Source organism: Varanus komodoensis, unplaced genomic scaffold (assembly GCF_004798865.1).
Source record: "Varanus komodoensis strain SLA01 unplaced genomic scaffold, ASM479886v1 scaffold5, whole genome shotgun sequence".
NCBI lineage: Eukaryota > Metazoa > Chordata > Lepidosauria > Squamata > Varanidae > Varanus > Varanus komodoensis.
Window position 1 is genome coordinate 34,431,593 of NW_025336087.1, and position 12,765 is coordinate 34,444,357.

The 12,765-nt window shown below is 39.5% G+C and overlaps 1 protein-coding gene across 1 annotated transcript in view; it reads left to right on the forward strand.

Annotated features, from left to right (window-relative positions):
* Positions 1–12,765, forward strand: part of PRDM6 (PR/SET domain 6) — a 105,853-nt gene that overhangs the window by 64,857 nt on the left and 28,231 nt on the right. The window contains exons 3-4 of the mRNA XM_044446493.1: positions 270–397; positions 9,414–9,538. Coding sequence (XP_044302428.1) covers positions 270–397; positions 9,414–9,538 — 253 coding nt within the window. The remainder of the gene's footprint in view (positions 1–269; positions 398–9,413; positions 9,539–12,765) is intronic.

Here is a 12,765-nt window from a genome sequence, read left to right on the forward strand (position 1 = left end):
AAATGTTCTTTGGGAAATATGGTTACATCTTTGTTACACAAAGAGTATGCTAGATGTAGGAAAGATTGGCTTGATAAGAGAAGCATGACAAGCTTCCATCACTAAAAATATTTGTTCTATGTTCCATTTGGGTTTCTAAGAGTATTAATAAGCTGTGAAATCCTATTGCAATAAATTTCTGGAAGAGACACAGAAAAACACCAGCAGAGCACTGAAAATGACTGCAGATGATTCATTCTAACTACTTGACCTTCTGACCTCTTTTACAGATATATGACCAGGATGGGACACTACAGCACTTTATTGATGGTGGGGAACCCAGTAAGTCAAGTTGGATGAGGTATATTCGATGTGCAAGGCACTGTGGGGAACAAAATTTAACTGTAGTTCAGTACAGGTAAAGTATGTTTCAGTTTATATGCTATGATAAAAGTCTTGTCAGAGCAAAGTGTGTTAGACATCTGTCTATCAGTGGGTATTTTCTGAATTGCTTATTTCACTTTATTAAGACCATTGCTTTATAAATACAATGATTACTAGAATTCTCTGAGATTATATTACTAGGTGCTGGACTTATTGGGAGGGATCCAGAAGAACCATTCTGAAGTGGAAGAGCCTTTCCTAAGTTAGTGCAGGAAATACTCTCACAAGATTCCTATGTGAGAAAAGCTGGCTGAAATCCAGTAACAAACTTCTGTTACTCCACAAGACAGTTCCTTGAACCAGGTATTGCACAACACCTAGAGATCTATATTAGTGCTAAGTCTCTGTTATGCCAAGATTTATACTAGAGCTGTGCAACCATTTTCAGAATAGTGCCTCTGCAAGAAGGTCTTCTGCAGGCGTTGACTCCTACCACATGTCCATCGGATGGGATAACAGGCTTGCTGCATCTTCATTAGTCAAAAGAACTGAAATTTTAGTCCCTCATAAAATATAAAGTGAACCATGCAAAATCAGATGGAAAGTTAATTTATGATGCAGTCCTATGCATATTTATTTATAAATAAACCCCATTGAGCTTAATTGCATTTATTTCCAGGTTTATTCCCAGGTCAGTGTGTACAAGGAGTGCAGTCTTACAATGTCCATATCTGATGCTCCACTGACTTCAATGGCCCTTATTTCTAGGCAAGTGTGTTTAGAATTGGAACATTAGTCTAGCGTCCAGAATGAATGGTAGTGAACAGGTGTTTCCAATAAGGCAACAAGCAAGGCATGAAGGTGGTATCAGTTTGCCTCTTGACACCTAGATTCCACTTAGCTCTCTTGTCTAAAACTTACTGGTAAATGTACAGGCCCTAAATTTGCACGATTCACTTTTAAAGCAGTCCATCAGAGCAGCTTCTTGACGGTGGCAAACTTAGGGCTCAGTCCAGATAGGGGGACTAGCACCTGACCTAGAATAAAAATAAAACCAGCTGTAGCTGCTAGACACACATTTAATGTAATGCCTGTTTTGGCCTCAAGTTGCTGTTGACCAGAAGCTGCTCTTAGGGATGTGTTCAAAATCTTTAAAGGCCCATGTTGCATATTCATTTTTTCCCCTTGCATTCCCAAAGCAAATCTAGAGGGGTGGCTAAAAATTTACATGTGTGCATTATGAGGCACAAGTCTGAGACAGATGTGTTGTTCAACTTTCTCATCACGCCCTATTATCCAGATATTACAAAGAAGTATGCATTTGCAGTTTCCCAACCTCTTCACTGCACACATTTTAAGAATACAAATAAGGGAAAGGAACATGGGACAAAATCCTGAGAGTTTAGTAAATGCTTTATTGGTCTTTTTGGCAGACATAGCTTTTCCCATCACAGTGCTGTGGATTTAGAAGTCACACCTGCTAGACATGTCCCTTCTCTGCAGCTATTATAGGCACAGAACCCTTCACAAAAAACCTTGGCAGCCATACATGGGGAAGGAGGATGTTGCTTTTCATAACACAGTGCATGCTGTTTATCCATCTTTCAAATGTTAGTGGCACTTCAGCTTCAAAATACTGGAGCATAGTTCTCTTCATGAAGATTAGGAGAAGAGCATTTCTTCCATGTGAGGAACAGAGAGCACTACAGATCCCAGCACTTGTCTGTGCAGAAAATCAGAATCTGTAGCTGGTTCAGGACTAGGAGTAAACATGAAAAGTTGAATCTGGACATTTGACTATGGTGACTATTAGCTTATATGTGCAATCAAGGCAGCCTAGTAAATGTGCTGTATAAAAATATAGCTAAACAATGCAATGATAAACAAATATTTCCCTGTTAAAATTAGAAACAACTGTTTGGCACTATCAGACATGATAGCAATATGAAGGTTTGACCAGTTTGCTTTATTAGTTAGGGGTGTGTGTATGTTTTTTAATGTAAAAAATAATGATAGCATCAAGCTTTAATTTTGTTTATATTATTTAAAATAGTTTTCCACAGAAAAAAGAGGAAAATGTAGTTTTTGCATGAGACGTCCAGTTTATAACAAGACAAATGATCAAATTGTATTGTTTCAGGCTAAACAAATAGGACATATACACTGGTTAATTTTTGTAAAAGAAAATCTCCAATTACAGTTGTGCTTGAATGTCAGTGAAAGAGTATATTGTATACTCTTTCACTGAATATACCAACAGAGACTAGGTTTGTGGAAATGCAGGGCTAAGCCTTCTGTGGATGGGTTGTTAATCAATCCTGCAAATAACTACCATGGGTGGGTTGTTCACTGAACAATCCACAGTACACTCAAAAGATGAGTAGGCTTGCTGTGACCTTTTCTCCTCATCCATCCAGCCAGTGCTCCACCCAGCTATGGCACATATCCCAGGCGTCTTTGCAGCAGAACCTGCCTTGTCTACTCTTCCTGGCCTCCTTCCCACTCTGATTGCTACCCCATTTAATTCTCTGCCTTTTAAAAATTATTTCTTTGTTGATTCAAAAGTACACGTGTGAGCATTTTTTCTTTTTATGCACATTCTTTCACAAGTGCAGAAGAATGCAGGTTAATCATTCAGATGTGTAGTTTTGGTTGCTTAAACGATTTGAAATAATTGCACACATCCCATTCCTTAAATATGTGCAAATTTCCCCTCCATTCCCAATCTTTACATTTATTCAAGTACTGCTACCATTACAAATGCCCTTCAAGAATGGCTGAACAAGATGGAACAAGTGGGGCACACAGTGTGGCCCATTCATTCAGTTCCATGCAGCCACCTTCTAAGGGTTTTTTTAAAGGGTAAGATTCACAAATTTCTACAGTTGAGAACATACTGTGCAACTTTCACACAGTAATTGCAGCAGTAACTGCTCTGAAAAAGAGCTGTAAAAGAGGAGGAGGGTTAATAACTTCTCTTTCTGGAGTAGCTGGATTCTCAAGCACTGAAAAGGAGGAAGACACTGAGAAGTGTCAGCTAAACAATTAAAAGCAAAAATATTACCTTTTTAAGGAGGAAATATTCCCTCTGTTCACTTACTTAATTCACTTTCCCTCCTCATTTTTACTGATTCTCCATTCTGCTACTGTTTCCCCCGCTCCACCTGACCGTTCAGTAACTAAGTGCAGAGTAGCCCATATGTATCCTTGTCAATTTCATTATGCATTACGTACTTAACTTTGATATGGGAAACATGTGAAGACATTGATCAGACAAGGCTACACATATTGGACAAGTGAATCTGTGTTCTTAAGCTTTTGTGAAAGAATAGGGGAAATGATATAAAATTATGAACACAGTTGCATGCTTGTTTTATTTATGTATTTATATATTTAAGGTGGTGAAAGAGTGATGCTCCTTCAGCGACCATTTGGGCCTCAGTGGAGGGCCAATGACTGGTGAGGGAGGCTGTAGCAGCACTGTCAAGATTACAGTGACATGGGCTGTTTTGCTATCCTTGCCATGTGGCTCTGAAGGTGATCCTCTGAATCCATAGGTTTGGATGATATGATAATCCACCATGGAAATAACCAACAGTATGACAACCCATGATGTTTGTGGTTGGCTTCAATGTGAAAATTAATCCACCTGGTAGAGAATGCACTGGGGTTTGAAACAACAGCCCAACACAGCTAGTTGCCCGTGATGAGTTGTTTGTCATGCAAACATAGGCTCAATCTGGAATTCTCTATCTAGCAAGACAAGGCTGGCTCAATCTTTGTTTAGTTTTGGATGGTCATAATATTTTTGTTCCATTCAACTTTTAAAGGTTTTTAGCTTGGGGCTCATTCTGCCTCTTGAGTTTCAGTGATAGCGCTGTTCTTAATTTGGTTTGTTACTTTGAATGTGTTTTACTCCTTTTTTCCCTTTTGTATACCACCTGTGGTGGACAGAAGTTAAAAATATATTTTTTTAAGTAAAGAAGGAAATCAAAGAATTGTAATAAAGTAATAAATAGCACTTTGCTTAGTAGTCCATGCATTTTCTTTCCTAGAGAAAGAATCACAATCATATATGTAGAGTATGTATGTTTAGAAGTTGTGCTTACACAGAGCCCTATGTGGTCTTAGAGGTCCTTATGTCACCTGAACCAAAAAATAAATGTGATACTTCCTACACAAAGGAATGCATATGCACAGCTGCCCCTTTCACTGAAGAGGACAGCCCTTGTTGACAAAGGTACTTGTACATGTAGAAACATGGTGCTTCCCAGAAATCAGTGGATTGGGGTATATTTGCATACATACAGATGAAAGTCTTAAGAAAAATGTGTCCATAAGAAAGTCATTAAACATCTGTCCATATTAAGTGGATTTTACAATTCTCCTTTCATTCTGTAGCTGTTGCTTAGAGTTCCCTCTGTTGATCTGTTTTCGATTACTTTAGATCTTTTAAAAATGAACTGCAAAAACTTATTAAAAAAATAAAATAAAACTGGCATCTATCACCAGGGACTGCATCCAAGTATAAGAAAATAGAAAAGTTGGACACTGAAAAACCATCTATTTTTTATTGTACATGAATGTCCTCTTCACTGAAAGTCAGCTGGTTTAAATTCATTCTGTTATGATTTGTAATATCTAAATGGAATTTTCTTCAAAGCACTCTTGATTGATTGACCCTCAGCTGAACGTTTTGTTTTTATTTTGAAGCTGACAATAATGTTTGTTGGCATGTGTTCTGCTTCAACTGCGTTGGGACGCCATGAAGCTATCTTTATGAGTCATCCAACCACAATACTAAATACATGTCAGCAAAGGAAATATTATCCGAAAGAGGAAAAATCCCTTTGATGTACTTCAGCATGCAGAGATTTCTGCAAGTTTTGGAAGCTCTGTTCGCTTGTAAGGAATGGTGTATGCTTACACTTTTTCCCTTCTTTTTTTGGTCTATTCCAAGCCTCAGAGACCACCCATTGCTAGAAAACAGTTCAGTTCTTTCAGCAGCAGAGTGTGTCATTGGGTTTTAGCACATTCATTTGCTAGGCTGCTGTGTTTATGTTAGGTGAAGCCAAACAGAGAGATGAAAAGTTACAAGGGTGAACTACAAAGTAGACTCGTTTCCCCCCCACCCCAAAGACAGGAGATCTGGGTGATTTATAGCACTGCCCTGATTTTGATTTTTATGTAACAGTGGAAAGAATTAATAAAATGTACAGCCTGGGTGGAAATAGATGGAGGGGTGGAGAAAGAGGGCAGCAAAGAGACAAAGGCAGGAGTTTTTGTCAGATATTCATAGAATGTTGGGAAAAAGCATTTTGCTTAGCCAGCAGTGCCCTCCTGAGACAGGGTGGCAGTAAGCGAGGAAAATAACAAGATAAATGAAATTTTTGCAGCTGCTCGTAAAATATTGAGAATCTGCACTTTTCTATTGATCTTTATGATCCTGTTGCCAAGAGCCACTTTGCGGTGACAAAATATGTTGACAAGTGCATATCTCACTGCCATGAAAAATGTGGTTAAGGATTCTCCCTATGTCTGCAGTGTTATACAAGAAACAAATTGCACCACTACGCCAATTCTTTACAAGGGGCTACAGTTAAGGCCTACCAACCCTGCACACTTTTATCTCAAACTTCAGGCTAATATTTGTAGTAATTCTTCACTGCAGAAAGTGGAGATTCAACTTTTTAAAAAGTCCATTTATGTCTGTACTTCACACATGGGAGTGTTAAAAATGGCCATTTCTTAACACTGTGGCTGTATCATTCTGGTGGGTAATATTTCATCCAGAATAGAATGCTCATCTTGTATTTATTGAATTGCTATCTATCTCACATAAGGATGTTTTACTTTACTGTAACAGGCTTAAGCAACAATCCACTACACCATGATAATTCTTAAAATTTTACCTTCTCGTAATGGTTATAATGCTGAGCATAGCTCTCTAGAAGTAAGGTCCATTGAAATCAGTGGGGCTTATTTCTGAATAAATATGGATAAGGATTGGATTGTGTTCTATAGTGATATCGCTGTGTCTTATTTTCATAGAAGGTGTGCCAGAAGCGTTCTGACATTCCTAGATATTTGTCTTTGTTGAGAAATTATGTGCTATTGTCTTTAGGTTTTCTCAATAGAAAAGTCACCTTTATGAACACATGGGGAATGGGTGAGCAACTGTTGCCCCACCCAACATCTTTCATCATTGGCAATGCTAGCAAGGGCTCATGGGAATTATAAGCAAAACCATCTAGAGAGCCACAATTTGTATGTTTTTATAGCAATACTTATTCTATGTTATCTCTTGAGAGTGTAGGTAGCACATATTTTAATTAAATTTATGTACAAGTTTTCATTCAATAAAAGCTGATAAGGTAGTTCAAAACAACAAACTTAATAATGTTCTCATACTGAAAGATAAATAATGCACAGGAAAATAATGAAGTTCTCCAAAGAAGAATATCCAGTTGAACTTTAGACTTCAGAATAAACATGAATAAATTTTACTTCTATTATTTAGATTCTAAAGAAATGTAAATTCACATTCAGCAGAGGTTTGTGAATTGCTATTGCTATTTTAAGGTTAAAGCAATGTCAAAGAAATGTCAAGTTATCAGTAACATTAAGACTCAAATGTTACCTAACATTGTTTAACAAATTCAGACTAAAAGATTGGAAGAATTTATTGTATTTTATTGCTAAATAATTAATTACCTATTGAAGTGTGAGAAATATAGGGGCCTACTGTACACTAAGTCAGACCAATGATTTATCAAGCTTATTAGTAGGTTATGTTAAAGGTACAGTTAAGTAGGAGAGTAATTGGCTACCTTGAGGAGACACTGTAATCATTTCTAGACATACCGATTCTGAGTCAGGGCTAGGATTTCATCTGAGCTGTTCCCAGCCTTAAAGCAAATGTAGAGGATGGAATTGGGACACTTTTATGTGCAAATTATGTGCTCTAACCCTGGGCACATATATTTTCTGTTATGAATAAATGTTCAATGAAATTAAGGCAGTATCCTATGTATAAAAATACATGTATAAAATGCCTTCAACTTGCACCTTACTCCACCCAGTTTTCAAAACTCGGTTTCTGACTAAACATGCATAGGATTGCATCCTTAATCATTTACTCTTTACCTGCGCATCAGGCAGTTCTGCTATATTGGTATTTAAAGTCTGGGATAAAAAGAAATAAAAACAAAACAGAAAAAAATCAAAATGATACAATTGTTCGGCAGAGTAATCCTAAGTGGAAATGAGAAAAAAATGGAGAGGTGCGTTTCCTGACAACAAAACCAAAGGTGGCAGGCAGCTTTACTGAGCTTTTAAGTTTTTAAAATGTTCTGCACTGAAGCAATGGGAGTGAAATTAGGTGAGAGGATGGGCTTGACTTGGAGTAATAGAAGGGCTTTCAACCTGTGAATACAAGGCCAGTTTATTCCCATCTCCAAAATACCCCTGTTCGGTGGCCATATGGTGGCTATTACCAGAAAAAAACACTGAGTGGCACCTTTCAACCTGCCATGCTTTGGCAAATGGAGGGCCACTTGTGCAATATCAGAGGGTTAGGATTACACTGTAGAGGCATACTCCAATGCAAGTTTAAACAGGAAAAAAGACCTTTCCTAGCCAGCCATCTTTCTTTTCTTTCTAAACATGCATAGGAATCGACCTTAAAACAGTGTAAATTTTATATTTTAGCATTGACATCCTATTGTAACAATCAGCTGCCCTTGAGTCCCCACCTCTCAGAGACTGACAGGGTTCACTTCCCTACCCTGCTTCCCTGAACCCCAAAATCCTGTGGCCAGACACTGGATTCAGCATAGGACAATCCAAACTTGGGGTAAAAACAGGTTCATTAAAAGACACGAGACAATATAGCGGTGGAGGGTCTTAAAACGCTACAATACACAACATACACTACAACAAGGGTAGAGAAGAGAACGGGGGATTGGAGAGCCGCAGTTTCACTGGACTCACATTGTTTAGCTCCCCCCAAGATCTCCAGGCCAGTTGGCCTCCTCGGACTGAAAAATAACAAAGCTAGCTGTTCATACCACTAATGCAATATACAATACCAACGTAGCCTTCTTCCGGGTAGAATAGAGCAGTGTTTCTCAACAGAACCTCTGGCAGCAACAGGGAGCCTTGAGCTGGGTCTGCTGTTTTATCCAGTTAGATCAAACAAAAGACTCATAGGGTGACCTCTTCCCAGTAAGCACGTGGAAATTGTATACCCTTCAGGCCTACAGTCTTGGGGCTTTTTGCATTCCCATTTGAATTGCCACCTGGTTGAGTGGGCTGGCCTTCAAGCTCAGAGTTAATTCTTCCCTTCCCAAGTAACCCTTAGCTGGTTCTCTGTTACACACATGCACAAGTGCGCGCGCACATCCACGGGGGGAGGGGAGGCAGGGGGGCACATAAAACAACACAGGGCTAGAAACATAGTTCAATATTATAAAAATAATTTTTAAACCATTTTAAAGGATGTCATGCTAAAATATATTCCTATTCTTTCAATGTACTTAGAGTTTAGATTACTTTTTGCTTTTTTATTCTACTTCATGGGTTCTCTATTTAAAATTTATTTACTCATTTGCTGTATCTATTAATACAGTTTTCTTCTAATTCCCTCAACATCTGTTTGAAGCAGCATACAATAAAATACATAAAACACCAAGAATACATATACCTCTGCGATTAAAAGATATAATTTGTATTAACCGCGTTTCATGCTTGTCACAGGCTAATTATTTTCCCATGATCTTTTCCGATAGCTTTCTTCACTCTAGATGTTTGAAGACAGGCTGTTCTGCCTTTTATTTCTCTCCTTTAGAACAAATTGATTCTGATTTAAGTAGCCCTGAGATGAGATTTAGGACAGGGAGAGGTCAGCTCAACTAGAAACATTGGGGTTTTGATGGAGGACAACCGTCACCAGGATACTATGTCTTGTCTCTCTTGTGCTGATGAGATGGATACTCCTTAAGAATTATGTCCCAAGTATTCACTCATGCTTTCTTTTTTGTTATGACCAGGTCAAATATATTCTACCGGGCTTGCATGGATATTCCCAGGGGCACAGAGTTGTTGGTGTGGTATAATGACAGCTACACATCTTTCTTTGGAATCCCCTTACAGTGCATTGCACAGGATGAGAACTGTAAGTGCCTTATTTCATCTACAGAAGTACCTCCCATAAATTCATGTCTCACATTTAGTTTTACAATGAGGTCCTTGTTCTTCTTAAAGACAAAATATGTGAACATTTAATTTGCATTCAATTAATATTGCATTGAATTTTCTGATTTAGAAAAACAATTTGAAGAGTCTAAGTAGCTTAGACTCTCCTGCAGAGTTGAGTTGACTGTGCAAATGTTTTGGAGGATTAGGAGACCACAGAGGCAATTCTAGCCACATTCCTCCTATCCTCTATTGGATGTCCCAAAACCTGCAGTATTCAGCATGGTAGTAGGCCCTTTTTTCTGTCTCGACTTGCATATCATTGCATCCAAGAAACACTGTTGCTTTAGTAGATGAATGGAACTGGAAATTGGATCTAACTATGTGATATTATGAGAGGTGAAAATTAGGCTGTTGCAAACAAATATGATGGTTTGAAAACTGAAAAATGGAAAAGTAGGTTATTTTATTCTATAGACTAGAATAAAAATTAATGCAAACCCAAGTAGCATGGTTGCAAAAATATTTTTGAATGAAAACAGGATATAATCTTTCTTACCATTGTAATGTGAGGCATGCTATTTAGAGAATCTGACCTGGAGCTGGCTCTTGTAGCCTTCTGCTCATTGGGGATCATGAGCCCACGAGTATTCTAAGCCTATTTTGAAATGTGGGATCACCTAAGTTATGGAATGCGCTCCCCAGAGAGGTCCGCCTGGCACCATCGTTATTTGTTTTTCGGCGCCAGGCGAAGACCTTTTTATTCAAGCAGCATTTTAAATGTTAATATTATTGAATTTTTCTGGCCAGGGCAGCTTATTTTATATTGTATATTTGTAATTTATTTTAATGTATATATTTTAAAATGTTATTTAACTTATTTGTTGTAAGCCACCCCGAGGCTTCGGCGAATGGGGCGGCATAAAAATGTTTTAATAAAATAAAAATAAATAAAATAAATTTGTCTTTTCCAAGGCTATCACAAAGGCCTTTATGCAGTTTACAGAATGATTCACAGGCCACCAAAATGCAGCATGAAAGAATAAAACTTTTCTACTATCTTTCATACAAATTATTACTAGCTGGACATTAAGCTCTACCATTTGATTCATAGGGGCATTTTTATTTTATTTGCATATTCAATCAGATTTCCATATGAACTTTTCAGAAGACTAGGGTCCAGATCCAACTATATGTGCAACAGCTGGATGTGTACACTCAGAGCCCTTATGTGATAGACAGTCCCAGCTGTTTAGAACAAAGTTATAGCTCCTAGATGGATTGGGGCAACTGAGTGGAAAAACGCACACATTACTGTGGCTACCTTTTCAGGGAAAATTTTGGCACAGATCCCACTGTTGTAATTCAAATTAAGCATGTACAGCTGGAACAATCCAGATTCCTTTCCCATTTACTCTAGCTCCACTTGTCTCCCCTTGCTCTGTTGTTTCTCTGTTTGGAATTTAGATGATAAACTCCATTGTACCTTTCCTCTCATCCTCTGGTAAGTGCCACACATAAGAAAGATGCCATATTAATAAATAAACAAATTAACAGCTTATTCAATAACGTGTGTGTGTGTGTGTGTGAGAGAGAGAGAGAGAGAGAGAGAGAGAGAGAGAGCAAGCAAGCCAGAGAGAGCCAGACTATGATATCTTATTTATTTATTTATTTATTTATTTATTTATTTAAAACATTTCTATGCCGCCCCCATCGCAACAAAGCCTCGGGGCAGCTCACAAAAAACACATCAAAACATACATAAATAATAATATAATAATTTGAAAGAAAAAAAATATTTTAAACTCCCCTGGGGCATTCTCGGCTAATTTTAAAATCCTAATTAATTCAACAATTTAGCAATTAAAATAAGTTTTAAATAAAAAGGTCTTAGCCTGGCGCCGAAAAACAAATAATGACGGCGCCAGGCGGACCTCTCTGGGGAGCGCATTCCATAGATGGGGTGCCACCGCAAAGAAAGCCCTCCTCCAGGTACTCACCCTCCTAATATCATTCACAGAGGGTTCCCCGAGAAGGGCATCCATTGCTGATCTCAAGGGGCGGGAGGGCATATATGGGCGCAAGCGTTCCTTTAGCTATCCAGGCCATTTAGGGCTTTATAGGTCATAACCAACACCTTGAATTGGGCCTGGACTTCAATCGGAAGCCAGTGGAACTGACAGAGAACTGGGGTTATATGAGAATAACGCCCAGTCCCCGTCAGCAACCTGGCAGCTCTATTCTGCACCAATTGAAGTATCCGGACCGTTATCAAGGGTAGCCCCACGTAGAGCGCATTACAGAAATCTAATTGGGAAGTTACCAGCGTGTGTGTCACTGTCGCCTGGCAGTCATTCTCCAGGAAGGGACGCAGCTGATGTATCAGCTGAAGCTGAAGGAAGGCATTCCTCGCCACCGCCATCACCTGAGCTTCTAGAGACAGCTCAGGGTCGAGGAGCACTCCTAAGCTGCGAACCCTGTCCCTCAGAGGGAGTGCAACCCCATTTAGGACAAGACCCAAGTCCCCCATCCCGAGGCCCGAGCCATCCACCAACAGGACCTCTGTCTTGTCTGGATTAAGCTTCAGTTTATTGGCCCTCATCCAGCCAATTACCTCAGCCAGGCACTGGTTCAGCACAGCCACTACCTCACCTGGATTGGTGGAAAACGAGAGGTAGAGCTGGGTATCATCAGCGTACTGATGATTCCGCAGCCCACCCTCCTGATGACCTCTCCCAGCGGTTTCATGTAGATGTTAAATAGCAAAGGGGACAAAATGGACCCCTGCGGAACTCCATAGCATAACTGCCCTGGCGCAGAGCCATAGTCCCCCAGCACCACCTTCTGAAATTCACCATTGAGATAGGAACAGAACCACCGCCACGTGGTGCCTCCAACTCTCAATCCCGCTAGCCTATTCAGAAGGATACCCTGGTCGATGGTATCGAAAGCCGCTGAGAGGTCCAGGAGAACTAACAGGGACGCACTCCCCCTCTCTCTCTCCCTGTACAGGGCGATCAAGGCAGATTCAGTGCTATACCCAGGTCTGAAGCCGGACTGAAATGGGTCCAGATAATCAGTTTCATTCAAGAGTGCTTGGAGTTGTCCCATCACCACCTGCTCTAGCACCTTGCCCAGGAATGGGATGTTGGCCACTGGTCTATAATTGGCGGCCACCTCTGGATCCAGGGATGCCTTCTTTAGGAC